This window comes from Leishmania panamensis (genome assembly GCF_000755165.1).
Source record: "Leishmania panamensis strain MHOM/PA/94/PSC-1 chromosome 1 sequence".
In the NCBI taxonomy this organism is placed as follows: domain Eukaryota; phylum Euglenozoa; class Kinetoplastea; order Trypanosomatida; family Trypanosomatidae; genus Leishmania; species Leishmania panamensis.
In genome coordinates this window covers 69,555-94,409 of record NC_025854.1, presented here as the reverse complement: position 1 = coordinate 94,409, position 24,855 = coordinate 69,555, and the positions used below count along the sequence as shown (strand labels likewise).

Genomic DNA, 24,855 nt, shown 5'->3' with positions numbered 1-24,855 from the left:
CGTGTGTGTGTGTGTGTGTGTGTGGGTGGCGCTCTCTCTCTCTCTCTCGCCATCAGGTGACCCACACATCCATCGTCCCTCTAAGCTCTTGTCCACCGCTGGTACAGGTGCACGTGTCTTCCCCAGCATTCCACACGTCAAGGACTCAGCACCCAAACTGCAACACAACACACAAGAGACAACGAGAGAGGAAGAGAAGGGGGCGGGTCGTCCCTTCCCTGGCCTGTGTGCTGCGGTGCGCCTGGTAGAGAAAGAAGGGAGAGAAGGGACAACTGCGGCAACGTGGCACGCGGACCAAACACCCATCGACAAACTCGAAGCGATACAAGCAGCGGGTACGCGCGCGTGCGTGTGTGTGTGTGTGTGTGTGTGTGTGTGTGCGGGAGGGATGTACATACGTATCGTGCATGTCGCTCCTCTGTATCCACCGACTCCCTCCCGCCCTGCCTCCCTCTCTACGCGAGGCGTCTGATTGCCTGCACCTCTTCTCCGACGCTTCCACCGCTGCTGCTGTTGCGACAGGGCGAGACGGTCACGGCCGTACGCCAGTTTTTGGCTCCGTCATCCCGTAGCCATCAGGACGGCCGTACGGGTCGCCCCGGTACGGGTTGAGCGCGTAGATCCCGCCACCAAACGCCAGCAGGAGGGCGATGCCGAAGATGCGATTGAGCCTCTCGGCACCCTCAACCGCGTCCTTGCTGCATCTGTGCAGCTCAGCCGGGACGCGCTGCCGGTGCGGGCCCTTAGGGAAGTCCTGAAACATCTGCTCAGGGCCCTCGTCGTCACTACCGTCGCGCCTCTCGCGAATTTTATCGTAGAAGTTACGGCTGCTGCACATGAGCACGCGCGACAGAGACGCGACGGCGGACGCCGCAGTGCCGGTGGAGCGAAGAGAGGCACCGCGAATAGCGGTTACGAGAGGGCGGTGGCGTGGTGCGGTGAGGAAGGGCACGCGCATCGACGAGCGGGCTACAGCGCCGGTGGGGATGCAGCCAAGTGGAGGCGTCATGGCTGTCGCAGCTTCCCTCTGTTGGAAGCCTTTCTGTTTCTCGTTCTTTTCGGTGTTAGGGATGATGGTTCCACTTCTTCCACGATGGCCGTGTGGCGGTCTTTGGGGCGGTGGAAGGAGGGGGAGAGGAGGCCGCACGAGGGGCGGTTAAGATCAAACGAGGGAGAGGGGAGGGAGAGACAAAGACCCGAGATGAGAGGGGCGTACGCATACAGAAAGACAGAGAACGGAGGCAGGCAGGAAGTGGGCGCGGTGTGGTGTGGCGCCGCAGCTTCCCATCCGCTCTCCCCTTTTATTCCAAGTGCGCCTGCTGCTCAAGCGCCGACACACCACCATGTGCATCACCGCCACTAGCACCGCCTGTGCCCCCCACCATCTCTCACACCTCTTCGTTCATCACCGCTTTCCCTGATACGCACGTGTGTGTATGCAAGCAAATCTATGAGTGCATCGAGCTCGTCGAGTGTGTAGCCACTCTACCATCTCTCCACCCCTCTCTCTCTCTCCGGAGCACACCGGTACAAACGACATCACACACCAAAGACATAAGGCGGAACCTGAGCGCGAAGAAAAGCGTACCAGAGGACAGGAGGCGCGAGAGAGGCGCTCCACAGCGCGGTGGCAGAGGGCAAACACGCCCACGCCCTCCGCTGTGCGGGGTCTGTGGGTACGCATGGCGTCCTCCCAGCGCTTTCCCTCTCTTCCCCCTCCTACCTCGCCGCACCCCCCCCCGACGTGGCACGTACACGACACCGCACAGAGGGGGCAATACACACCAACAGCAACGCAGTTAACATCAAATGAACAGCAGCAAACCACCCATACACGCACACAAAGCGTCGGCAGCAGCAGCAGCGGCGGCGGTGAGTGGTGGTGACGATGACGATGGCAAATCACCTAATCATCAGTGGCGCACAACGCGGCTTTCCTTTTCGCGCCTTGTGTGTGTGTGCGCGCGCGCTCAGGAGAAGTCTAGGCGACGCTCCTTCAGTGGCTGCGGCTGCTGTGGATGCTGCACTTTCTCAGCTCGTCCGTTACGGGTGCCTCTCCCAGCGGATCTGACAGCACTCCCTGCCGCGGCAGTACTCGGACGAGCACCAGCAGTGCCCACCACCACCGCGCCGCTGCTGATGGCCTGCATGTGTTCTGTGATGTACTGTGAGACGGCGCCAATCGCACCGCTACCGACACCGGCGGGGGAGGAGGCTGACAAGCCCACCGAGAGCATCGTCTCCTCCATGCTGCGCATCTGGGCATCGACGGTCTGTTTGATTCGCGCCAGGAGAGCCTCTTCGATGCCCTCTGACTTACCAAGCGACTTGGCGAGTCGCTCTCGCAGCTTCTCCACCTCGCCCTTGAGAAGAGCACCGAGCGCCTGCACATCCTCCAGTTCAGTGTTCAACGCCTGCACACAGTCCGTGGCGCTTTCCTTCAGCACTGCTTCCGACCGTCGAATCACTTCCATGTCTTCGCGGAAGCGCGCCTCGTACTGGTCACGCTCTCGCGCGCTCCAGCGATGCAGCTCCTCCAACGCTTCTTTCGCCGAGTCCACGGCGTGTTGGAGCGCCTCGTGCTGCTCCTCCCGGTACCGCATCGCCTTGACCGAGGCAGCATGGTGCACCTCTGCCAGGCACGAACGCTTGCACTGCTCCCCTGCCTCCTCGTCCGCGGCGGCGTAGTCACTGCTGCGGCTCATGCGTGCTGGACCGCCCAGCTCGTGCTGAGCCTGCCGCTGCTGGACCGCCTCACAGCACTGCGGGGGGTGCAACTTGCCACACGCAGGGGGCTGCTGCTGATTCTCCATGTCGCCGCCCTGAAGCGTGTTCACCGGCCGCTCCGTAATGGTCGCTGTCAGCGGCGGACGCATGGTGGACCCTATACGGCTGCTGGTCTGGGACGACGACGGCGGTGTGGGTGGGGCTGAAGAGGGAGCGGGTAAGGTGTGAACTGCTCTTGCCGCCTCCCTCTGGCGTGCATCGGTGGGTACCGGCGCCACCACGCGGCGCGGCGCCGTGCGCTTCCGCTCCGCTACCCACTGATGCACGACAGAAGTGCGCAGCTCGCGCATTGTGGCACGGGTCATCGAAACATGAAGCTTGTCCATCCCGTCCTGGGTGACGCTCATCACGTGCGACAGTTTTGCTGGAATGACATAGAGGCGCAGCTCGAGCTTGTGGTCCTTCGTCAGCTTGACGGAGCGGACGTGCTCGAAGGGGATTGTGAGGTAGTTGCCCCCGCTGCTGCTGCTACTGTTGTCGGGAAGCCGAGCGACTAACAACAGCGGCGAGAAGTACAGCGTTGTCGCGCGTGCCACCGTCACGCCCGCTACGTCAATATGCAGCACCGCAAACGGTCTGATCTTGTCTGGGTGCACATCACTGTTGTAGTTGTCCAGCAGCTGATGAATGCAGTGCAGAAGTGTGCTGTCGTTGGGCAGCCCCTCAATGCCTCGGAGCAGATATGAATGGAGGGCCACACTCGCCGTCCTCTCGTTGGCCGGCGCCGAGGATACTGATGTGAGCGCAGCTGGTGTTGCCGCCTGGGTGAGGAAGGAGCTCCGGTGCTTGTACAGCCGGTAGAGCACCTCGACGCACTGCATCTGAAAGAAAAAGTCACTGGAGGCGTCGAGGCAGGCGGCGATCGTGGCGCACTCCGGGCCAAAGCGATTTTTGTTCTCCCGCGATCCGCGCAGAAGAGAGATGAGGGCGCCGCAGCAGTTGCGTGGCACGCGGTAGTCGTCTGCGTGCATGTCAGTGTCCCTCATAAAGCCGAGCAGCACCTCGCCAAGGCGTGCGCCGAGCCGGTCCTTGAGTGACGCGGCGCAGCAGAAGCGTTGCATCACCTGGAAGAGCACCTCGACGTCGAACTGCAGGCGAAGGACTGCGGCTCGACGTCCCAGCAGCTGTGCCGCCAAGTCGCAGAAGACATCCACACACGTGCCCTCCTCAGTGGGCTGCAGCAGAGCCAAGCACACTTTATTCGCCTGAAGCTCACCGGCGTCGCCAATGATGGTGAGCAGCACCCTTAATGGGGTTGGCAACTTCAGGCGGACGCAGTAAAGACACTTATTCAGGATGGCCTCGAAATTGGCGGCCACCAGACGCACATCGCTGGGGCCGATGACGGGGCACTCGGCGATGAGGTCCGCCGGTGAGCACAGCAGAGTCTCCAGCGAGCACATGGCGGTGGTGGTAGCACGAGCAGAGGGGTAGCCAGCAGCGGCACGTGTGTCCCCCTGCCTCGTATTCTCTTGTTCGTTCCCCTTTCCGTCTCTGGCAAGTGTCTTTGCTGATGTCGCCCGTGGTGACTCTCTATAAGGGAGGGAGGGAGGGGGGGAAGGGGAAGGGGAAGGGGAAGGGGAAAGCGGGGGGTACGTGACGTGTACCGAAGATATATATGGTCTATCGATATCTATGGGCTGGTGTGTCTCTTGTGTCTGCGTGTGTGTGTGTGTGTGTGTGGGGTATTGAAGATGTGTGAGACCGGCGCCCCTCCTCGAGGCGGGCAGCGCGCTTCTACAAGGGGAGGAGGCCAGCAAAACAAGGGGAACGGCGAAGAAGGCAAAGAGACACCGAGGAGGACGAAAAAACCCCGCCGTTGCCGCCACCCACAGCTACCACACGGGAGGAGGAATTGGGCAGCAAACGCCGCAGCGAATACGCCCCTCCCTCTTTTCGTGTGTTTGCTTGCGTGTGTTGGATTGGGGTGTGCCTGTCGACCGAAGCCGGAGATGCCAACGCAAGACAGCAGTAACAGGAGGAGAGAGAGAGCAGCGACGGTCGGTTTCCTTTTGCTCCTCGTTTCTGCCTTTTCTCCTTACCGCAGTGAATGGGGGAAGGTGGTCGCAGCGACCCTCCACCGCGACAGCAGCATGCACGCACCGCAGACATGCACACACAGAGAGAGAGAGAGAGAGAGAGGGGAAAGAAAAGGAGAGAGAATACGAGAAAAGCGTCCTGCACAGGAGCGAAGCGTTCATTTGGCCTCGCTTCGTTTCCCGGCCCCCCTCCCTCTCCCCACCCACCCGCTGGTCCGCCGTCCGCCTCTCCTTTGAGGAGATGCACGAGTGTGCACTACTTGCAGAGAGAGCGAGCGAGTGAGCGAGTGAGAGAGAAAGGCGCACCCGTTGCCGCCTCTACGCCTGCAAGCCCACCCGCACACGCGTACACACACGCCACCCTCCGAAAGCAAAACAACAACAACGAATATGGGAGGGGAGGGGAGGGCATTCCTCATTTCTCTTCCCCCCTCCCCCTTCTTGGCTTCATGTGTGCGCGTGTGTGCTTGTGCGGGCTTGCAGGCGTAGAGGCGGCAACGGGTGCCAATGCGGAATATCATCCCGTGGAGTAGAACTTGTGTGCTGTGTGTGTGGGTGTGTGTGCGTGCGTGTGCCCCTTTCGACCTTCGTGCACGTCTTCTTCGTACTTCCATCTTCTCTTTTCCGCATTTGGCGCTCTCCTCCTTCCTCTTCATAATCGCTCTGCCATGGCCTGCCCATCAAGCGGTCCGCAGAGGAAAAAGAGAACACACATGCTTCGGTTCCGGTCAACGGGCCCATTGGACCGCGAACGAGTCGACCAACAGGCGCGCACGCAGTCACAGCACACCCGCGCCTCCGCGGCACTGCGGCCTAATCCTGGCCGTCCGGAAGGAGCCCTCCCGCCACCCACTGAAGGCGGGCCACGTGTCTAACGGACTCCTCCTGTCCTTCCTCGCCCCTTCTTGCGGTGCGCGCTGCGCGGTTGGTGCCAGACAGACTCGGGTGGACTCCATGCCCTTATCCGAGCGGGCAGCATCCAGGGTCCGGCTGGAGGGCACAAGTGGTGGCGTCGATCGTGCGGGTAACAGGCGCTGGTCTGGGCGCATGCCGGATGAGCTCAGCGAGGAAGTCGGCCAGCCTCAGGCCAGGGCCCTCTGAGGTCCTGCAGCCTGGCTGTATGCCATACTTCTCCCTGAGCCACTTCGAGTCGCGGCGGCATTTCATAATTTGGGGTGGAAGCTCTCCACATCGGCGTCTGGTGAACTCGGCGGTGTGCTTCGGGGTGCTCTCGCCATGCACCCGGCACCTGTGCTCCCTCAGTTCACGCGGTCGGATGTAGGAGACGCCGCATGTCTCGCACACATGCGCTTTGGCGCTGATCGTCATGCACCTCCTCGCGCCCTTCCCGTCGATCCCGCGTGCTTCTCTGACGTCGGGATGACTTGCTCGGATGCGATACGCCATGCCAGCTGGGCTACACAGCGCTCGCGTGTTTGCATCGTCGGGGGCGGTGCTCCAGGACGGTGTTGTTGCCTGGAGGAGGAGGAAGGCTCGCTGTCTCTGCAGCCTCCGCGTCCATCCATGTAATGGGAAACGTCTCTGAGTGGTGTGTCCGCACCGCACGTTCAGCGAAACATGGGACGTCGCTATAAGTATGTGGCAATAGGGCCGCTCAGCCTTCTGAATCCGCACGTCCTTGGCAGGAGTGAATGTGTCAAGCGGAAGGAGCCTGTGCATAGGCATGTGCCTTGAGCATAAAAAGAGCACGCAGCAGCCTATCCTCCTGAAGGAGCACAAGGGGGGGGGGCAGCAGTGGCTATACCCTACCGAGGAAATCCATTGCGGCGCGAGTGAGACAGATGTACTCACAACACGGCGCGCAGGATAATGACATCGCACACAAAGTATGCTCTGAGCCTCGAGGGGTCCGCACATCTCGTATGGCATATCGGGGGCATAACGTCGGGTCGGACGGCCTCCTGGCAAACACAGGCGGAGGTGGGAGGTAAAGCACAACGTCAGTGACTGACAGCTGGCCGCGCACCACCTGCACGCCATGCTGCCACTGTCAGTCGCCCGCTGCTGTAGGAATCCACAGCTCGGAGAGGCGCCCTTGCGGAGCTGGGCGAGGATGGTCTTCCTGTTGTTTTGTAACCTCAACACCCCTTGTTCTTTGGTGCGGGGCGGTTGGTGGCCAGTAGCTCTTGCCGTAGCGCGCCGCATCGTGTATTACGGTGCAGTGAGTTTGTCGGCCTGGCCACAGAGCGATGAACGACCCTGTGATTCAATGCAGTTTGACGTCGGTGCCGCTGGTATACACTGCCGATTTTGCAAGCTGGTCCACTTCGGTGTGATGCTCCAATCCGCCATGAGCATCAGCAAACGGAAGCGCGAGGCACACGCGGCGGGGCCCAGTGGCGGTAACATGCGCGTCCCTACGTTACAAGATGGGCAACGAGGCCCACCCAAAAAGAAAAGGAGAGGAAACGAAACGGGAAAAAACTCCCACCGGCAGCATAAAGTACGTTTGCGCTATCGAGCAGGCGTTTCGCAGGGGAATGTGTCGCGTTCAGCGAACGAAGGACACAGGGCGAACACCGTAGAACCCCATCAGTGTCAAGGAGAGGTTGTAGACGACCAAGTCGAGCGCAAGCGACGGAACAGCGTCGAAACAGACGTACACAATAAACATGGGAAGACTCAGCTGTTGTCTCCGCTGTGTGTACAGGACGGCAAGGTTGTTGGCGTGTACGAGGTAGCACAAGAGAGAGGGTGTTATGAGGGTGCCGACTGTGGACGACGGGTCCAGCACCGTGCAGTGCAACACGGCGACGGCTACCGAAAGGACGGCGATGGCCACGCAGTTCCAACACCCCAGGAACGACTTTTGGTGTGATTCATTGAACAAACGGAGGAAGAAAAGAACAAGACGGCCGTTAAGTATAGCTAAGGGTTGTTCGTCTACCCTCGATGGTGTCACGTGTGTCTGTTGCTCTGCGACCAAAGTCCCAACGCACAGCTTGTCCTTCGAGACGCGAGGCTGCAGCGTGAGAGTTTTCAGGTGCAGTTTAGTCGACGGCGAGACGGAGCGCGCCACAGACGAAGATGGTTTAGCGAGTTCCTCGCTAGATGCTGAGGTTGCTACTGGTACAGATGTAGCAACAGAGTGGTCTGGCAGTGGTGACGACGAAGGTGGCCTTAGCCCTGAGTGATTGGCCTCTAGTTTGTGAATTTCGTCCTCGACAACAGGATCGCTGGTGCCACGGCTCGCTAGCGCCTCACGCTCGCGAAGAAGCACCTTATAGCGACGTCTCGCTCGCTGCAGCTCAACGGCACTATTGTTCATTACTTGAGGGGGTAAGAGAAATACCGCTCAGACTACGTTTCGTGTTTTGGATCCCTTCGCATCAAGAGAGCCCCGAGGAAGATGAAAAGAATTAAGCTATATATATATATATGCTTACGTGTAAACAAGTGAGTGCTGACTGTCCGTGTGGCGTGCGTGGAGCGTGGAGAGGAGGTAAATACGAGAGAGAGAAAGTGGGTAAAAGGAAGAAGAAATAATGTTGTGTTTGCGGCAATATCTACAGATGCGCATATCGGTCAAGATAAAAATAATGCTCTTGAGATTTGATTTATCCAGTGATGAGAAAAACGCAAAATGTGGCGCAAGGAAAGAAAAAGAAGCCGCTAGCGGGCGACTCGGCAAGCCCTTCCAGTCAATCTGAATGCGTACAGATGTAGAAGAATCTAGAGTACCCAAGTGCACTGATTGCTGAGAGCTGCTGCTTGTCGGAAATGCAGAGGGCTGAGGTTGAGGAAGGGGCATCTTCGCATTCTCAGAATCATGGCTACTGTTCTCAGAGTGGACTTCCCAACACATAATTTCAACTATCTTTTTTTTTTTGCGCCCTCCTTCGATGGCGATCATTCTTACTGGCCCCTGATTCATATTGTTAATTAACGCAGGAGCATAAGAATTAACACAAATATATAGGGGAAGCGGCACGTTGAAGAAATTTCACCTCATAACGTAGCTCGTTTCAAAGCACGTGCTCCTCGACAAGCACCCTTTTGAAGTCCTTGGGATATATATATATTCTGACAAAGCAACAAGAAGCTGAATTGAGAATCAGGACTACTGACGCCAAGTTCGATCATTGACAAATGAAAAACAGGCTTATTGCAAAGAGAGGGCGCCTAGCAGCGTTGCAATCTTTTTTTTACCCTAATCTATGTCAAGTTCGCCACGTGAAACTGAGCTAAGCCCATTGGCTAGATGAGAGAAGGGGGAAAGTAGAGGAGGACACACACACAAAAAAAAAAAAACAGACGAAAACGTCTTACACAATGGCCTTCTTTGGCTTCGTTGCAATGCCGTAGCACCAGCGGCTCAACGTGACAGCTTGCACTGTGCTGTTTGTGGCGTGGCACGCAAAAAGCGGATAGTTCGCTGGACGAATAGCGACAGACCACCGCATAAAGAATATGCTATAGACGCACATAACACTCGTCATAACTGGATCAATGTCAGACATAGGTCGGGTTGGAAGATTCATAATCCCGGCGATGGGTATGAGCCAGTTGGCGGCAGCACCAGCGTAGCCAATGTAGCGCACCAAATTCTGGGACACCATATTTTCGTCGTTTTGTTTGATGTGGCGTGCTTTTTTTTTTTCTGCGCCGAGGCAAAAATAACAAATAAAGCAAACCAAGCAAAAAAAAAAATTCACAACTGAGGGGAGTCAAGTATTCAGTGCATATTACTACAATGACTACCAAAACGTTAGAAAAGCAAAAAAAAAAAGATAGCAAACACCCCAAGAAGAGGAAATGGAAGAGCGTACCAAGAGACCACACAAGGCAGAGAGAGAGAGAGAGAGAGAGAGAGAGAGAGTTCGCATACACAGCAGGCAGGAGTACAGGGAATAATATACACCATGCATTGGCTACTAGAGTAATTCTCTTGTTGAATGCAAGTCAGGTAGCATGCATTATTTACTTACAGTTGGGTCGCAGAAGAACTTCATCTTACGGAAGTGGAGGCTGCACTGCAGGCTTAATCATTACTGACTATATTTTTTTTTTTCGTTATGCGGTGCCTCGACTTTGCTACAGATGACGAAAGAAGATAAAACACAAACGCCCATTAAAATATGTAAAGTGAACGACGACAAAAGGTTTGCTGCCAGCATAGTGGCCAAGAACCCCATGGAAGGAGACGGCTCTCCAACAGTGATAGTTCGCTTACCTCTGTTTTTTCGAGGCAACCGCCTCCAACATCCCGTCAATAAGCTCCTGTAGCGCAGGCGGAAAGAAGAAGCCAGTGGATCCGAAAAATTGACCATACTGCACTGTTTTTTCAACTCGGCTATAAACAGTAGGCGGTGAAAACATTCGAGACGGTCCGATAAGCTGCACCTCGAACTTAACCACTGGGATAAACATGTTTTCCTGAGTCAAACGAATACAGATGCGCTGATTCTTTAGCTTACGGAAACACGGTTTCTGTCCCCTCTGTTGATCTTCAACCACTCTTCCCGAACCTATAAAAATTATATTTCCATTGTGTTGTAGGATAGAACAGACTAACTGAAACGCTACAAGTGCGCCGAAAAAGAGAAAAGATCCAGCAAGCAGTACCTCAGAAGCATGCGACTTGCAAAGCACATACACTGCAACGCCAACACCTACAGTGAGCACTTTGACAAACATGTTCTTCAGAGACGTCGGGTCCTCTTCCTGAATACCTTCGTATGCCAGGTATTCCTGAAGATTAGCTGTGAGGGCACGATACACGCTTCCTACATCATTGGTCTGGTACACACGTACCTGCTTTGAGGCCAGCTCATAACCGAAATCGTACACTGTAGAGGACATCATGAGAGCCTATAAATATACCTTTATTATGTATATGCGTATAGCAAGCGAATATTTCATAACGCGAGTGACATGCCCATGCAATGAGATAACATGAAAGAGCAGAGACAATATGGAGATAATAAGGAGTTAGTAGGCACAGCTCTGAGGGCTTGAAGTGCAGGAAACTATCTGCCTCAGATTAGGTTGATTTTCGGCGTGCATCCAGAGGAGCAGAAAGGTTAGTTAGTGTTGTACAAAGGAAAAAATAATATTTTTTCTCCTCGAATATATTCTTTAAATATCAGAGTCGAACATGTCATGCATTACGAAAGGCAATCAACCACCTGCACCACGAACAAGGATAGGGGAGAAGGCGAATTGAAGTCACTGAAATCACAGGGCACCTCTGAGGGAAGTGCAGATGAATTTTTTCACGACAACGGCCGAATGTGCACTGAGGTTGGTTGGTTTTTGTAGCCACTCTTACCCATAGCCCAATCATAGCTATGCGCATAGGCAACAAGAGATCCATCCACGCTGATGTCGCCAGCCGATATTGGAATCGCTTGAGTGCCTACTTTTTGCTCGCAGTGAAGTGTTTTGACGATTTTGCGATCGACACGGTTGATGAGCGTCAAATTACCATCGCCTCCGCCGGACAGGAGAATTGGCAGCGTAGGGTGGTGCACACAAAAATTGGTCTGATTCAGAATATAGTGAGACTTTTCGCTAATGATGTGCGCCTTGAATGTGCACCCTTGACCATCTTTCAAGTTGAGGAAGGAGACTCGCCCCTCTGAGGAGCCGACTCCGACTCCGTCGTACTGTGGGGCGCACGTGATGCAGCGGAGATTAAATTTCATAACGTCGGGGAGTTTGAGTTCGTTGACCTTCTGCATCTGTTGCACGTCATAAACATGAGCAAGTCGACCTGTTGCAGCAGCCAACATTGGAACTGTCTTCTGTGCATCGAGAGCGAACACAGGCTCCCCCAAATTATCTTCCCTCACAAAGTTCTGCTGCCTCAGGTCCCACCAACGCAACTTGCCGTCCCAGCTCCCGGTGATAAGCACCTGGCTCATCGTCTGTGGAAGAGTCAGAAAATCGAGACAGCTAATTGGCAAATCATGTGACGCAACGACCGCCTTTTGACTCGAATTCAGGTCCCACATAACTGCCGTCTTCGAGCATCCTCCGAAAAAGACGCGTCCATCAGCAGAGAAGGACATAGTGAGCAAAGGACTGTCGTGTGTTGTGGTCCAGCTGGGCTGGGATATGACTGCTCCACCGGGATTCCGTGCAACTTGCCAAACAGAGCAAGTTCCGTCCCACGAGGCAACACCGGTCATGAGCATCGGACATTCTTTTGGGGAGAAGCGAACGCAGCTGACACAGTCTGAGGTGGTAGCCTCCAGCCGGTGGTCGGCACCGAGGGAGACGGATTGCTTCATGACTTTATCACCAGCACTCGTAATTCTATAATGGAAAAACAGTAACAGGGCTTTTGCAAAAGCCTACCTTTAACTTACGTGCATGTATGCGAGCTGCTGTTTTAATGAGAGAAGGCCAACGACAGCAACATCAAAAAAAAAAAAGCAGGAAGAAGGCGAGAAGACTGAAGGGATCAAAAATCAAAGTTGTGGAGCAAAGCCAGTCTTTTTGTCAGTACTGCATTCGAGGTTTTCTTTTCCGCAGCAGCGGCCAAGAAGACTCTCCCTGTGCAAAGAGAGCGCGAGCGCATTTTGTACAAAGGATGTGCTCAGGCTTCACTTGTGAGAGTTAAATAACATCGCATTGGAGGAAGGTTAAACCGCAGGAGCTTACGTTTTTTAGCCCTTTCTCTAAAAGATCTAAAGGTCGGTGCCGAACCAGTGACAAATCTTGCGTTTTTGCACGTTCAGAAGAATACAGCAAGTCGACTTAACCTGACTCGCTGCACAACTGTTTTCTTCATGTGGTGTCCCGCAATCAACTTGGTATGTTGCACGCCTGCAGTTAATCTCAGAGGCAACCTGTTGTCGGGGGGGGGGGGGATCGGTACATCATGCAACCGTTCTTGCCGTTTTTCTTCGCGGAAACTGGCGCAGGTGCGTGGGGGTCACCAAGACTCAGTTTTTGTGGTGGTGCCATGCCGATCTGCTGGTACGATTGTGTCTGCTTGGCCCAAAGCGCTGGATAAAATACAGTGCACTTATTCCCCCCGCCGTTTGCTTTCGACATCCTTTTCTTTTCGCTTCACTGCCTCTTCTCCGGTCTTTTTGCACGCGTCACCGCTCACAAAGGGCGATTTCACAGTAGCCTGGGGCAAGTTTCACATGCTGTTCAGGCATATTCGTGTGGTGCGCCCTCTCACTTTCCAAGCGCGTAGAATGTCCATGAGGACTGTAGTCATTGAGCACGGCGTACCTTTGGCGCTCTACTACTTTATCACCAATGAAATCCTCGTTTGCTTGCTGACGTACTTGCTGCACTACGATTACTTTGGGCAAGATGACCTTATTGGATTTTTGAAATTTGTCGGAGCCTCGAAATACATAGACTTGAACTCAATCGAAGGAAAAAGGTGGTCATTTTTTGACGAACGGATCACTTTGAGCGCGCGACTCGTCGCAAACTTCACAGCGGCGTCGCTGTTTATGTCGCTATGGACACCCGTTCAGCTGCCCATTTGCATCACTACCTATCCATATCTGAAGCGCATCAGTCAGCGCTTGATGGAAAAGGGTTCTTTCCCTGAACGGATAAAGAGTTGTGGCTGGGTGGTGTAAGGCTGCCGCAAAAAGCTGTATTGCAATGACAACTTCATGTATGCTCTGCTGATGTTTTTCGCAACACAGAGGGAGATGCACTGGCACCGAGATAGAATCTGAATTTTTCAATGCACTGATAAGTAGACAGATTTGACGAAGAAAAAAAAATGGATCATCACGCACATTTTTTTGAGGAAAATGTGAGCAGGATCTCGTTCTACCTCTTCCCCATATTTTCTGGGGTGGTGACCTCACTCTGGGCAGAGAAATGACACGAATAACTCTCCATGAGGTACTACACTAGTTCAGCATAGCTACTCCTCTTTTCTCAACTCCATGATTCATAGGTTTTGAAATGTCTGGCATCATCAACGACTTCTTGCGCCGCTGCCTCAAGAAGGTGGCCGGCAAAGTGCAGCCGCTGACAGTGGTGCAGGGAAACGAGGGAGGCGATATGGATAGCATTGTCGGCTGCATATACCTCGCTATTCTTTTTGACAAGCAACCTAAATTTGGCTTTGAGAACCCTGTACCTGTGCTGAACTTTCCAAAAGAGGATTTCGGTCTGCGCAACGATGTCGCGAAGCTCTTCACGGAGTTCGGGATCGATGCATCACTCTTGATGTCGGTGCAGAGGGGGCAGTTTGCGGATAACTTTATCGATATTGCTGCTCTCAACGCTTCTGTTGTTCTTTATGACCATAATAAGCTGAGGGAAAATCAAAGCAATCTCGCCTCCAGGGTTGTCGGGGTAGTGGACCATCACTTCGATGAGCAGCAGTACACCGATACTGCAGTCAAACTAAGAATTCTGCGGTGTGTCGGATCCGCTTGCACACTCATTACGGAGCTTTACCGCGAATGCGGCGAAGATGTTATGTGCCCCACGCTCCTAACGGCTCCGATTATTTTGGACACAGTGAACTTTGAGCCGGCACAAAAAAAAGTGACACCAGAGGATATCGCTGCATATGAGTGGCTGCATGTCAAGGAGAGCGTTGAGGGTACTGATGCCGCAACTCTCTTTGCGAAGCTGTCAAAGTGGAAGGATGACGTACTGGGACTTAGTGTTCCAGAAATCTTGAGGCGGGATTACAAGCAGTTCAACTTCAAAGCCAGGACAAAGAAGGGTGTTATGTCGACGGGAACTAGTAGTGTTCCGTGCACATGTAAGCAGTTAGAGGGCCATTTCTCTGTTAACATGGTTGTGGAGGAGGCTGCCAAGTACATGGAGCAACACCAGCTGGATGTGCTAGTCTTCACATTTTCTGGTCAAGCGAGCGGCAAGCACTCTCGCGAAATCGCTTTTTGTGCAAAACCTGATACAATGTCAGTCTTTGCTTCCTTTGTGATGGAGGCTCCGAGTGGCTTATCATTTACCAAGATCACGAAGTGCCCAACGGCAGACGGATCATACGAGTACACCTCGTACTCTCTCAGCGACCCTTCTATTTCTCGCAAAAAGCTGGTGCCAGTGCTATCCGAATTCCTAGCTGAGGGGACGCGGAGTCTTTTGTGAGTAGCCGCAATTTCAATCCTCTACAGTTGGGTTTGAAAAACAATTGTTCTGATTGAAGAGGGAAAACAACAAAAAGCGAACAATTCACAGTACAGTAGAGGGGATACAGCTAGGAGGGTGTGATGGACGCGTGGGCATTATTGCCGCCTCACCTATTCCGAGAACGGACGAAAAGAAAAGTCTTTGCTGCTTCTCCTCAAGTCCTCCTTTGGTAACAGCAGGGGTTGACTCATGCATCAGAGAAACTTTGGGACATTGTTGCCTCCCTCCACAAGCTCTTCCGAGGCTATCGCCTTCATGCTGGAGTGTGGATTTTGCTGGAAATGCGGTCATACCAATGCGCGAGAAAAAATGAAGAAAAGGTTGCTTTCCTCGCGGACAGGCACATCACATGTTCTTTCTTATCCACCTTTTTAGTCATCTCACAACCAACCAACGAAAAAAAAAACCAATATCGACGTCACGTGCCACAGCAAAGAAGTATACTTCGTACAGTCTACCAAATTACCTGTCACGCCGACTCAGCTCTTAAGCCTCCTTCATTGCTCCCCTTGGGCAAGAACAATGACCCGTGGCAACCAGCGCGATCTTGCGCGCGAGAAGAACATGAAGAAGCAGCAGGAGAAAAGCAAAGGTCATCGTGACAATGATCTTTCCTACGCTTCGCGCAAGGAGGCGGATGCCGAGAGGATGCGCCAGAAGCAGGCCGCTGCTGATGAGCGCAAGAACGCTGGGGGCTCGTGACCTTTTGTAACCAACCTGCTATGCCGCTGTTTGTACATTTCTGAAGCAAATATGGATGCCTGTTGTACTCCATTAGCTCTTTCTTATCTCATGTTTGCTTGCTGCCAAAGGAATCGCTGCCGAATTCTGTCAAATATTCAGAATTTCTGATTTGATCGTAACAGATGCTAACTCCACTTCCCAGGCATGATATGCAAACGGTGTGTCTTTACTCTTTTTGTTAGAGTGCATGTTCGGTCAAGTAAATCACAAATGGGCGTGAATTATCTCGCTGTCAAGGCGCCACTGAGCGATGAACGGTGCATGCAAGCGGCTGCTTTGCAGTGCATGGTTGCAAGTGAATGAGCTTAGTGCTTTTGCATCTTTCATAGATTATGCATGAAAACGAAGCAACGAGAAGAAAACCCAAATTATGCGAATGCACTTGTCGATCGTTTCATGGCTGCAGGAATACGCATGCTCGTCTCTTTTGGTTGCTTTTCTTTTCCAACCTCACTTGTTTCGTCTAGACGTAGCTGATGGAGGACAAGGCATTTGTAAAGAGTCGTGACTTCCATGGTATCCACCCAACGTCATATATTGGAAAGATGTTTTACTTTCCGTCGCCTGCTTAGCAGGTAGAGCTAACTGCGCACTACCATCTCGTTCTCGACGTCCGCGTTTTTCTTTTTTTTTCATCTATTGTGCATCTTCGACACACACACACACACACACACACACACACACACACACACACACACACACACAACAACAACAATTTAGTTACCAGCAAAACATGTCCACGTACGACAAATCAGATCAGATAGGCTATGATGACACGGATAATATATTGAATGCAGAGCTGGAGGAAATGATGGCGCGCACCCCGCCAGAGGTGCAGCGCCATCTGCAGCATCGAATCCATGATGGTATCTTGCAGCGCATGAAAGAGGAAACGACACGCAAGTGCATTTCTTTCATCCAAAAGTATGAGCAGTGTGTGAACAGCCAAAAACCGTACAATATGAAGCTATGCTATCCCCATCGCGATGCTATGAACGACTGCGCGCAGGAAGTCAATCGGGAGGAAAACTACCAGCGCTATCGCATCATGTACCTCCGCGGAGAGCTGCTTAAGTACCATGAAAAGCGCGTTGCTAGCAAGATGGAGGCGTTCAAGGTGCAGGCTCCCGACGCGATTCGAGCATGGAAGCACGACTATGCGCCCAAGTACGTGCACATGATGGAGGATTTGGGGGCAGCGCCTCTCGGTAGTGCTCTGGGGGCGGCTGAAGAAACCGCAAACTCGAAGTAAACCCCCTCTTTTCGCTGTTGCTCTTCTCAGGACTAGACTATTTCCCCTTCTCTACGGTAACGGCGAAACGCAAAGAACTAAGGATTCTGAATACAGAGCCCCGTCAACTATTCCCTCGCTCTAATCGACACCGCTCTTCAAGTTCATGAAGCACCTTTGTGCCTCTAAGCGAGAGAGAGAGAGAGGCCGCTATAACCAAACAAACAACAATGCCCAGAATGCGTCCCACGAAGGTGTAGCCATCAAATGGAGCGGCGATGCAAGCGAGTTCCATTTTGTTTGTGCCGACACAAACAAAGTGGAAGAGGGAAGGAGAGTGAGAGGATGGGGTGTGCTTTTCTTTGCATCGTTGTTTCCGTCTTCTCGGGGTGGCAGCAGCGGTGGCGAGTGCACATGTGAGTGAGCCGGAGAAGTAGTAGAGGAAAAACGTGGAAAGGCCTCCCTCTCCCTGCCTTTTTCTCAAACGTGCCCCACTCTCTGTCATGCAACACAGCAGTGACCTCTTCCTCACTTCACTCTGCCTCACCCACCCCTCACCCCAGGCCTTTGCGCCACAGAGGCAGCCGTAGACACGCGGCACAGCAGTACCGCGACGCAGTCATCGGTGCACGGCCCCTGCCTCAAGTGGTGCCCACCCACCCCCTGCTCCACAGGCCGCCCCGCAGCCGCACCCGCATCATGCCGGTCGCCACCTGGTGCACGCCTCGGGGTGGCCCGGGCTCCCCCACGCCAGTGGGCTGTGAGGGCCCGGTGAGATGCGCTCGAGTCACGCCGACACTCTGCCGACCATGCGGGTGGCGCAAGCGTGGTCACGGTCGCAGGTCGCTCCGACACCACGTCATCCGGGCCCTGGCCGCCGACATCCGTGGCGGTCAGTCGCTCTGATCCCCGCCCCCCTCCCACCCCCCCTAGGCTGTAGGTGCGGGGCCCTGGCGCCCCCAGAGGCGGCTCGGCATTGGCAGGGATGGGGGGCTGCGGGTGGCTTCGCCACACAGAGAGGGAGTGGGGGTGGCGGGCCCTGGCGATGCCACGCACTGAGGTGTCTCCCCCTCTCCTCGTCATTGGGGCCGTGCCAGCATGTAGAAACAGCAGCATTGTGTGCTTAAGTGGGCCTCTTGCTGCTAATGCGCCGCTTATTGGATGCGCTTGCGTGTACCTTGGCGCCGCCGCCCCTCGCGGTAGGTGATGTTCTCTTAGCCCCTCTGCCCAGCACTCCGGCACCCAGTGCGTTTTGGCTCCCTTTCTTTGTTTTCGCGTGTCCCTCCTTCGCTCATCCTTTTCTCTGCCTGCCCTCTCCCCTCTTCCTCTCCCCTAACATCGACCCCCCCTCCCCTCGCCTCCCCCCTTCCCACACCGCCGTTTTGCTGACCTTTTCGTAGTACTCCTTTTTTGTTGTTGTTGCTCCCCCGTCTCAAGCGCTTTCCCCCCGCTTGAAGCACACACACACACCCACGCACCCACGCACACACACGTCGGCTTCGCCGACGTGTGTCGCTTCTTCGTGCCTCGCGTGGTGTGGTGGTGGTGGCGCGGCGAATCGGCCTCCCCGCTACCCCCCTTCGTGGCCACAGCATTTCTTTTCGGTGGTGAGGCATCCTAGCCTATCCAGTCGAGCACTTTGTCAGGGCCTTTGCGTGCTTGCGCGTTACCCTATCCGCTCTCTGGTTTTTTGTTTGCAAGCATAACGTCCTATGCGGCGTCTCTCCCTGCGGCGGGCATGGCAGCCGTCTTTTCTCAAGCATCTGTCGGATGTGGAGCCGGTGCCGCAGAAAGCCCCGGTAGAGAAGCAGCGTAGACAGCATATCCCGCTCTCTCTGCAGGCACGTGAGGAGTTGTCGCGCAAGTCGAATGAACTGCAGTACCACGTAGTCACACAAGACTGGTTCGGCCAGCGCGTGGACGACTTTATTACTCAGCACCACCCGGAGTGGGACTATGAGACGGTGAAGCGGCTGGTGCAGCAGGGGCACATCTACCGCTACCGGAAAAATGGGAAGAGGCGGTACACTCGACTGACGGATCGTCTTGAGTTCGATGAGCTCGTCGTCGTGCCGACAGCGAGCTTCTGGGGACGTCAGCTCGCGCCGCCGAGTGGGGTAGAGTTGCAGAGCTTGTCGACATCGCAGCAGCGGGAGCGGCGGCAGAAATTTCACCTCTCTGCCAAGGCGCGCGAGATGGCGCAGGAGATGGTGCTCTTCAAGAACGAGCACGTCGTCGTGATCAACAAGCCGAGTGGCGTGCCGATCATGCCAACGCATGACCCGCTCGCCATGAACATCACAGACCTGCTTCCGGCGTGGCGGTACACCAACACGCAGATGCCAATTGTGTGTCACAACCTCGATGCTGAAACGAGCGGGTGCGTTCTGCTGGCGCGCAGCGCGAACGCGCATCGCATGCTGGGCCGCATGTTTGTGAAACGCGTCGTACCGAACAGTGTGTACTGGGGCTTCGCGGTTGGAAAGCCGCCCGTCAACTTCGGCCGCATTCGCATGCACTTCGAGATTCAGAAGGGGCAGGGCGGCGACGTTATTGTTGCTCGCCCAGCCCCCACAGCGAACTCCAAGGTGGGGATCGCCGAGTTCGTCGTGAACGCTTCCGCTCTGGAGTTCGGCAGCTTCATCTCCTTTTACCCGCTCACGACGCGGCGGCATCAGGAGCGCATCATGGCCGCCCACGCGCTGCGAGCACCACTCCTCGGCGACGCCAAGTATGGTGGCGAGAGCGCCTTTCCACATTCCTTGTCACTCTTCTGGGACCCTGCCCGCAAAGATGTCCCACTGCACCTCCATCATCGCAAAATTCAGCTTCCCTACAAGAACGGCACTGGGGCGTTTGTCTGCGTCACGGCGCCGCTACCGCAGCACATGGAGAAGACATTCAAGCGGCTGGGGTGGCCAGTAGATGCTGACGATCCGCTTATCCCTGGTTGACGGGAGAGAGATGGTGGCGCCGGAGAGGCGGAATGTGGGACGGGGGAGGGTATGCCGAGATGGCGTGCGCTGTGTAGATGTTTTGCTGCTGCCCTCGACGCCCCCCCCCCCTCCCTCTTTCATTTCTCGCCATTCTTCTCTCCGTCTTCCTCGCGCCGCAGGTTTCTCCGCGCGCGCATTCATTGGGAGGTGCCTCCTCCTCCCCCGCCTGCCCTCTCAGACAGACACACCCACACGCACGTGCATCAAACGCCTGCGTGAGAACAAGACGGGGGAGACGTGCTGTGAAGGCGGCTGCGGGTCGTTTTCGCCATCCCCGCGCCTGCGCCTCGTCGAGCGACGCGGGGGGCTCGTGCGGTGTCTACGCAACACCAGGCTCAGGGAAAGCTCACTGCAATACCTCGAGGAGAGGAGGGTGTGTGTGTGTGTGTGTGTGTGTGTGTGCGTGACATGCACACGTAACAACGAACCAAAAACTGAGAAACGAAAAGCGAAGCAGTGTGCGTGCGCAGAGGCTCCCTACACCTCCCCTACAGCGTCTTCTGCCATCCTTCCGACCTCTCGCTCTCTCTCTCTCTCTTTCTCCCTGCCGTCTCTGCGTCACGCACCACCGCCGCGCGCACAGACGGCAGCGGGGGCGTGCTAAGCCCACCCCACTCTGCGGACTTCTGCGGCGTACACACACTTGTGTAGTAGGGATTGCACGAGGGGGTTAGGGGCGGGGTGCCGGAGGGAATGAGAGCCCAACTGTTTCAACGTAGGTTCATACACCCAGACACGCTGGTCTGCCTCGGGGCTGCTGATACGTTCGACCCCTTTGCTCCCGCGTCCTCTGTCGCCTTTTCGTCTCCACGTGGCGTTTGTGTGTGCCTCGATGTGGAAAAGAGGAAGGTGTGTGTGGCAGGCTTCCTTTAGACGGGTCTAGCACACATACGCACGCACACGCACACGCGTGTTGGACCTTCCCGCTGCATCTTTCCCCCCCTCCCCCCCTGCCTCTCCGCGCAGACGATGCAGGACCTGTTTCCACTGTGCCCCTCTCCTCTCTCTCTCTCTCTCACTCTCTCACTCTCTTACTCTCTCACTCACTCTCTCACTATGCACGTAACGTTCTTTGCCCACCACCTTGGCGCGTCCGCACGCAACGTGCGAAATTCCCACCAACACATCCATGAATGCACAAAGCGAAGGGATATTTGTGGGAGAGAAGGCGACGATCAGGCTGAGAGAACGAGTGAGAAGGGGGGCGCGCACACGTACACGTTAGACGAGGTGGGATCGCGGTGTGGCTCTATTGGCGTTTCTCTCTCTGCTCAGCGATCTGTGTGCGCCTGTATTAAGGGTGCCTGTGTGCACAGGACAGCAGATAGCGAGGGAAAACGCGAGAGCGCGCGCAGCAGGAGGGCATACGAAAAAGGTAGAAAGACGGAGAAGCAACAGCAGCAACTTGCTGCCTCTCCCCCGCTCTCCAACTCTCTTCGTAAGCGACGAGCTACCCGCTCTATCGTCCTCCTCCGCCTTCCGGCTCACGCGCCTTTGTGTGTGGTCTGCTCAGCCCCGCAGACGCTCGGCACCCCCCCCCCCCCCACACACACACCACCCATACATACATACACAAACCCGAGCAAAGGTTGATGTAGCTGCAGCCCTTACGCATCCCCTCACACACCCACCCACACGGCCTACTCCCCACTACAGCTTAGGGTTCCACTGCAGGAGAAGTGAAAACAACGGCCCCCCCCCTTCCCCCCCTCCCCCCCCCCCCCAAAAAAAAAAGATGCCCTTTACGGAGGTGTATGGCGTGGAGCAGTTCCGTGAAATCGCGAACGAGCCCACTCTCACCGTCGTGTGCTTTAGCGCGGTGTGGTGCGGTCCATGCAAGACCATCGAGAAGGATCTGGACAGGCTCACTTACGAGTTTTCGAATGTGCGCTTTGCGAAGGTGGACGCAGACAACAACACGGAAATCGTAACCAAGTGCCGAGTGATGCAGCTGCCGACCTTCATGCTGGTGAAGGCGGGGCAGATGCTCGGGTATGTCATCGGGGCAGACTTAGCGCAGCTCAAGGCAAGGATACGAGAAGAGGCGAACAAGTCGTGAGCGTGGACGCGTCAGTATTGTTGTATGTGCGTGTCTGCGTGTGGGGCGGGGACTGCACAAGCGCGGATATCTGCAGAGGCGGCAGGCGTAGGAAGCGGCTTTGCGTCTGTCCTTCCTCTGTGTTGTGGCGCCTCATCGTTTTGCTCAACTTCATAGCTCTCTATGTTCTTAATATTGTTGCCGCTTCTTCCGACTCAGCCCCCCTTTACCGTTGCCTCTTTGTGTGTGTGTGTGTGTGTGTGTGTGTGCTGTTTTGTTTTCGCGTCTGCGGCTCCCTCTCTCTCTCTCTCTTGTCAGCGTCGTCGTCATCGTCGCTGACATCGTTGTTGTGATCGCTCTTCTCATCTTCGGCCCCTCCTCCGGTTCTTGTTGCGCCGACCCTGTCGTCGTTCTATGGCGCTTCATGTTTTGCCTGAGTGTCGATGACGGCATTTTCTCCCCCCTTTTTCGGCTCTGCAGAGCCACAGGCGAACCGATCGGTAAGGCGCAGTCGCGTACTCGGACTTACCGTAGTGGCGACACAAAGTGTGTGTGAGAGAGAGAGGGAGAGAGAGAGCAAAACGAGCGCTGAGAAGAGCAGATCCGCGGAGAAGCAGTAGCAGGTGACCCACATACTTCCCCCCCGCCCGCCCGTACGCGCCCCTACTCCAGCAAAAGCGAAAAGTGCTTGTAACCGTTTACACGCATCCACTTACACGCCCACACACGCACACACACATATGCTCGCTATGTGGATGCCTATGCATCTCCTGGAGCTACTGCGTGTGTGCGTCTGTGCCTCCCTCCTTCCTTCTCGGGCTTAATTATACCCACATTGCGCAGATTTCGGCTCACCATCCCATCCTAGCATGTGCTATGAGGTGGGGGTGCGGAGATGGTACCTTTTTCTCACCTTATTGCTTCCTCCACTCTCCCCCAACCCAATCGACCGTTATGTCACCTTCCCATCCATACATGAGCACACGTACACCCGCAAGCACGAGCGTGTGTGCGCATCTACGTGGCTCCTCCGCTCCCGCCAACTAATCAAGCTCCCACTCTCATAGCTCTCCTCCCTTCTCCGTCACTTACACCCACACCCACCCACGCATAACCAAAAGGGCGCGTCCTCTCCTCACTCTCTCCATCGACGGACTAAGAAAACCTCCGTTGTCACTCCGTGTGTGGAGTGTGTGTGTGTGTGTGTGCGCGTGCGTCTGTGCTTCGCCGGCTGATGGTATTTGTGGTGAGGAGGCAACAAGAAGAAAATGCCTCAGAACGCAGCGCATTTGAACCGCCTGCAGATCCGCGAGCAGGAGGCGCTGAACCAGCAGCGCCGTGTGCAGGACGAGGTGGTGGCGCGGCGCGAGGCGGAGGCAGTCCGACGGACGCAGGCCCAATACAACCACGTCGCCTCCCACGGCTACGGGCGAGTTGGTGATCATAGTGGCGCTCGTGTTGGAAATGGTGGTGCCGCTGCGTCGAGTGGCAGTCGTAGCACATCCGCCGATGTGCAGATCCGCGTGTACGTGCGCGAGTGCGACGAGGAGGCGAACCAGTCCTTCTGCTACCGCGAGTCCGCTACTGCTAGCGTCACCTCCAGCACCGCAGGTCCGCGTTCCGGTGCGTCTGTATCCACGTCGGTCGCTTCGCATGGCGCCGGACGTGGCGTCTGTGGCGTGCTGCCGCCCATTAGCTCGCCAGGGCGTCGTGGGGCACCGTGCACACCTGGAGCGAGTGCGGCGTCCAGCGGTGGTGGTAGGACTGCGGACATGTCAGCTGCTGGAACATTATATGGAGTGACCACACCAAACCGGGGACGGGTCCCGCGATACCTGCAGCAGCGGAAGGCGGAACTGGCGGCCGAGAAGGAGGCGTTTGCCGCGGAGGCGGAACGACAGCGCCAGCTGTCCCTCATCCCTGCTGGCCAGCGCCGCATTTCAGAGGAGGAGAAGGCGGTTACCCTGCGCCAACTGGATGAGCGGCAGCAGGAGCTGGAGGGGCAGCTGGGGCGTATTCCCATCCGCTTCGACACGCAGTCCATCCAGCAGCGTCGGCGCACCATCGAGGAGGAGCTTCGGCAGATTGAGGTGACACGCAGTAAATACAACAAAAAAGGCGCTCTCTTCGTGCCGCTGTGCTAACGCGCTCGCGGCGGCCTCTACTGCAGCACGACAGCGGTGGTGGTGGCTGAGATAGAGAGGGGGATGGGGGAGGGAGGGGATGCCGGGGTGCGAGGTGGGGCACATTTGTATTACAGTTGTGGATGGAAAGAGGTGGGAAGTCCGGCAGCCGCTTGTGCGGGGTCGGAAAAGTGGATGATGCGTACCGCTCATACGTAGACACCCACGCACATAGAACCCCCCCCCCCCCACACACACCGAAAGAGAAAGACAGCCTAAGACCTTTGGAGAGACAGCCACGGCGTGCCCTACGACTGCACGTTCCCGCTTCCTCCCCTGCCCTCAACCCCCCTCCTCTCTCTCTCTCTCGTTTACCGCCCTTTCCTTCCCCTCCCCCCTTTCTGTGTTCTCTCTCTTTCGCCAGTGCCCCGTACGGCAGGGCACCTGTGGTGGTGATGGGGGGGGGCCTCGTTTTAGGGAGTGGATGGTAGACGTCCGCCAATTGCTCTCTCTTCTCTACTTCCATCTCCTCGGCCTCAAGACGCCCTCCCTCCCCTCTCTCCTCACGGGAATTCTGCGTTCTCTCTCTCTGTGCGTGTGCGTGTGTGCGCGTTTTCTACTTTGGTGTTGTCGCCGCCGCCGTGGCGTGCCGTGCCGTGGCAGCACCGGTACGACGCATCGAAGGATGTTGCTGCTTCTTTGCCTCGCCTGTGTCTGCCTGTCTGTCACTATATATATACGTCTGTGTGCGTGGGTGGGTGGGTGAAGGGAGGGGGGGGGG

General features: G+C 55.7%; 13 protein-coding genes across 13 annotated transcripts, besides 2 other annotated features; 7 read left to right on the top strand and 6 right to left on the bottom strand.

The window, feature by feature from the left end:
• Positions 1-532: 532 nt before the first annotated feature.
• LPMP_010380 (hypothetical protein) lies at positions 533-958 on the bottom strand (the record flags this gene model as incomplete). The annotated part of the gene is made up of 1 exon (XM_010698379.1): positions 533-958. One exon carries the CDS (start codon positions 956-958, stop codon positions 533-535), a length of 426 nt encoding a protein of 141 aa, XP_010696681.1.
• A 1,012-nt stretch (positions 959-1,970) lies between these two features.
• On the bottom strand, positions 1,971-4,190 carry LPMP_010370 (hypothetical protein; the record flags this gene model as incomplete). The annotated part of the gene is made up of 1 exon (XM_010698378.1): positions 1,971-4,190. One exon carries the CDS (start codon positions 4,188-4,190, stop codon positions 1,971-1,973), a length of 2,220 nt encoding a protein of 739 aa, XP_010696680.1.
• Positions 4,191-5,491: 1,301 nt separating this feature from the next.
• Positions 5,492-7,205: a repeat region.
• A 133-nt stretch (positions 7,206-7,338) lies between these two features.
• On the bottom strand, positions 7,339-8,115 carry LPMP_010360 (hypothetical protein; the record flags this gene model as incomplete). The annotated part of the gene is made up of 1 exon (XM_010698377.1): positions 7,339-8,115. The coding sequence occupies one exon, from the start codon at positions 8,113-8,115 to the stop codon at positions 7,339-7,341; it is 777 nt and encodes a 258-aa protein (XP_010696679.1).
• A 997-nt stretch (positions 8,116-9,112) lies between these two features.
• Positions 9,113-9,406, bottom strand: LPMP_010350 (mitochondrial pyruvate carrier protein, putative; the record flags this gene model as incomplete). Its single annotated transcript, XM_010698376.1, has 1 exon — positions 9,113-9,406. The coding sequence occupies one exon, from the start codon at positions 9,404-9,406 to the stop codon at positions 9,113-9,115; it is 294 nt and encodes a 97-aa protein (XP_010696678.1).
• A 610-nt stretch (positions 9,407-10,016) lies between these two features.
• On the bottom strand, positions 10,017-10,652 carry LPMP_010340 (hypothetical protein; the record flags this gene model as incomplete). The annotated part of the gene is made up of 1 exon (XM_010698375.1): positions 10,017-10,652. The coding sequence occupies one exon, from the start codon at positions 10,650-10,652 to the stop codon at positions 10,017-10,019; it is 636 nt and encodes a 211-aa protein (XP_010696677.1).
• A 410-nt stretch (positions 10,653-11,062) lies between these two features.
• On the bottom strand, positions 11,063-11,803 carry LPMP_010330 (poly(A) export protein, putative; the record flags this gene model as incomplete). The annotated part of the gene is made up of 1 exon (XM_010698374.1): positions 11,063-11,803. One exon carries the CDS (start codon positions 11,801-11,803, stop codon positions 11,063-11,065), a length of 741 nt encoding a protein of 246 aa, XP_010696676.1.
• Positions 11,804-12,946: 1,143 nt separating this feature from the next.
• On the top strand, positions 12,947-13,399 carry LPMP_010320 (hypothetical protein; the record flags this gene model as incomplete). Its single annotated transcript, XM_010698373.1, has 1 exon — positions 12,947-13,399. One exon carries the CDS (start codon positions 12,947-12,949, stop codon positions 13,397-13,399), a length of 453 nt encoding a protein of 150 aa, XP_010696675.1.
• A 337-nt stretch (positions 13,400-13,736) lies between these two features.
• LPMP_010310 (acidocalcisomal exopolyphosphatase, putative) lies at positions 13,737-14,900 on the top strand (the record flags this gene model as incomplete). The annotated part of the gene is made up of 1 exon (XM_010698372.1): positions 13,737-14,900. The coding sequence occupies one exon, from the start codon at positions 13,737-13,739 to the stop codon at positions 14,898-14,900; it is 1,164 nt and encodes a 387-aa protein (XP_010696674.1).
• A 564-nt stretch (positions 14,901-15,464) lies between these two features.
• LPMP_010300 (hypothetical protein) lies at positions 15,465-15,644 on the top strand (the record flags this gene model as incomplete). The annotated part of the gene is made up of 1 exon (XM_010698371.1): positions 15,465-15,644. One exon carries the CDS (start codon positions 15,465-15,467, stop codon positions 15,642-15,644), a length of 180 nt encoding a protein of 59 aa, XP_010696673.1.
• A 775-nt stretch (positions 15,645-16,419) lies between these two features.
• Positions 16,420-16,938, top strand: LPMP_010290 (hypothetical protein; the record flags this gene model as incomplete). The annotated part of the gene is made up of 1 exon (XM_010698370.1): positions 16,420-16,938. The coding sequence occupies one exon, from the start codon at positions 16,420-16,422 to the stop codon at positions 16,936-16,938; it is 519 nt and encodes a 172-aa protein (XP_010696672.1).
• A 454-nt stretch (positions 16,939-17,392) lies between these two features.
• Positions 17,393-18,005: a repeat region.
• A 624-nt stretch (positions 18,006-18,629) lies between these two features.
• Positions 18,630-19,871, top strand: LPMP_010280 (pseudouridylate synthase-like protein; the record flags this gene model as incomplete). The annotated part of the gene is made up of 1 exon (XM_010698369.1): positions 18,630-19,871. The coding sequence occupies one exon, from the start codon at positions 18,630-18,632 to the stop codon at positions 19,869-19,871; it is 1,242 nt and encodes a 413-aa protein (XP_010696671.1).
• A 1,777-nt stretch (positions 19,872-21,648) lies between these two features.
• LPMP_010270 (thioredoxin, putative) lies at positions 21,649-21,972 on the top strand (the record flags this gene model as incomplete). Its single annotated transcript, XM_010698368.1, has 1 exon — positions 21,649-21,972. The coding sequence occupies one exon, from the start codon at positions 21,649-21,651 to the stop codon at positions 21,970-21,972; it is 324 nt and encodes a 107-aa protein (XP_010696670.1).
• Positions 21,973-23,219: 1,247 nt separating this feature from the next.
• On the top strand, positions 23,220-24,095 carry LPMP_010260 (hypothetical protein; the record flags this gene model as incomplete). The annotated part of the gene is made up of 1 exon (XM_010698367.1): positions 23,220-24,095. The coding sequence occupies one exon, from the start codon at positions 23,220-23,222 to the stop codon at positions 24,093-24,095; it is 876 nt and encodes a 291-aa protein (XP_010696669.1).
• Positions 24,096-24,855: the final 760 nt, after the last annotated feature.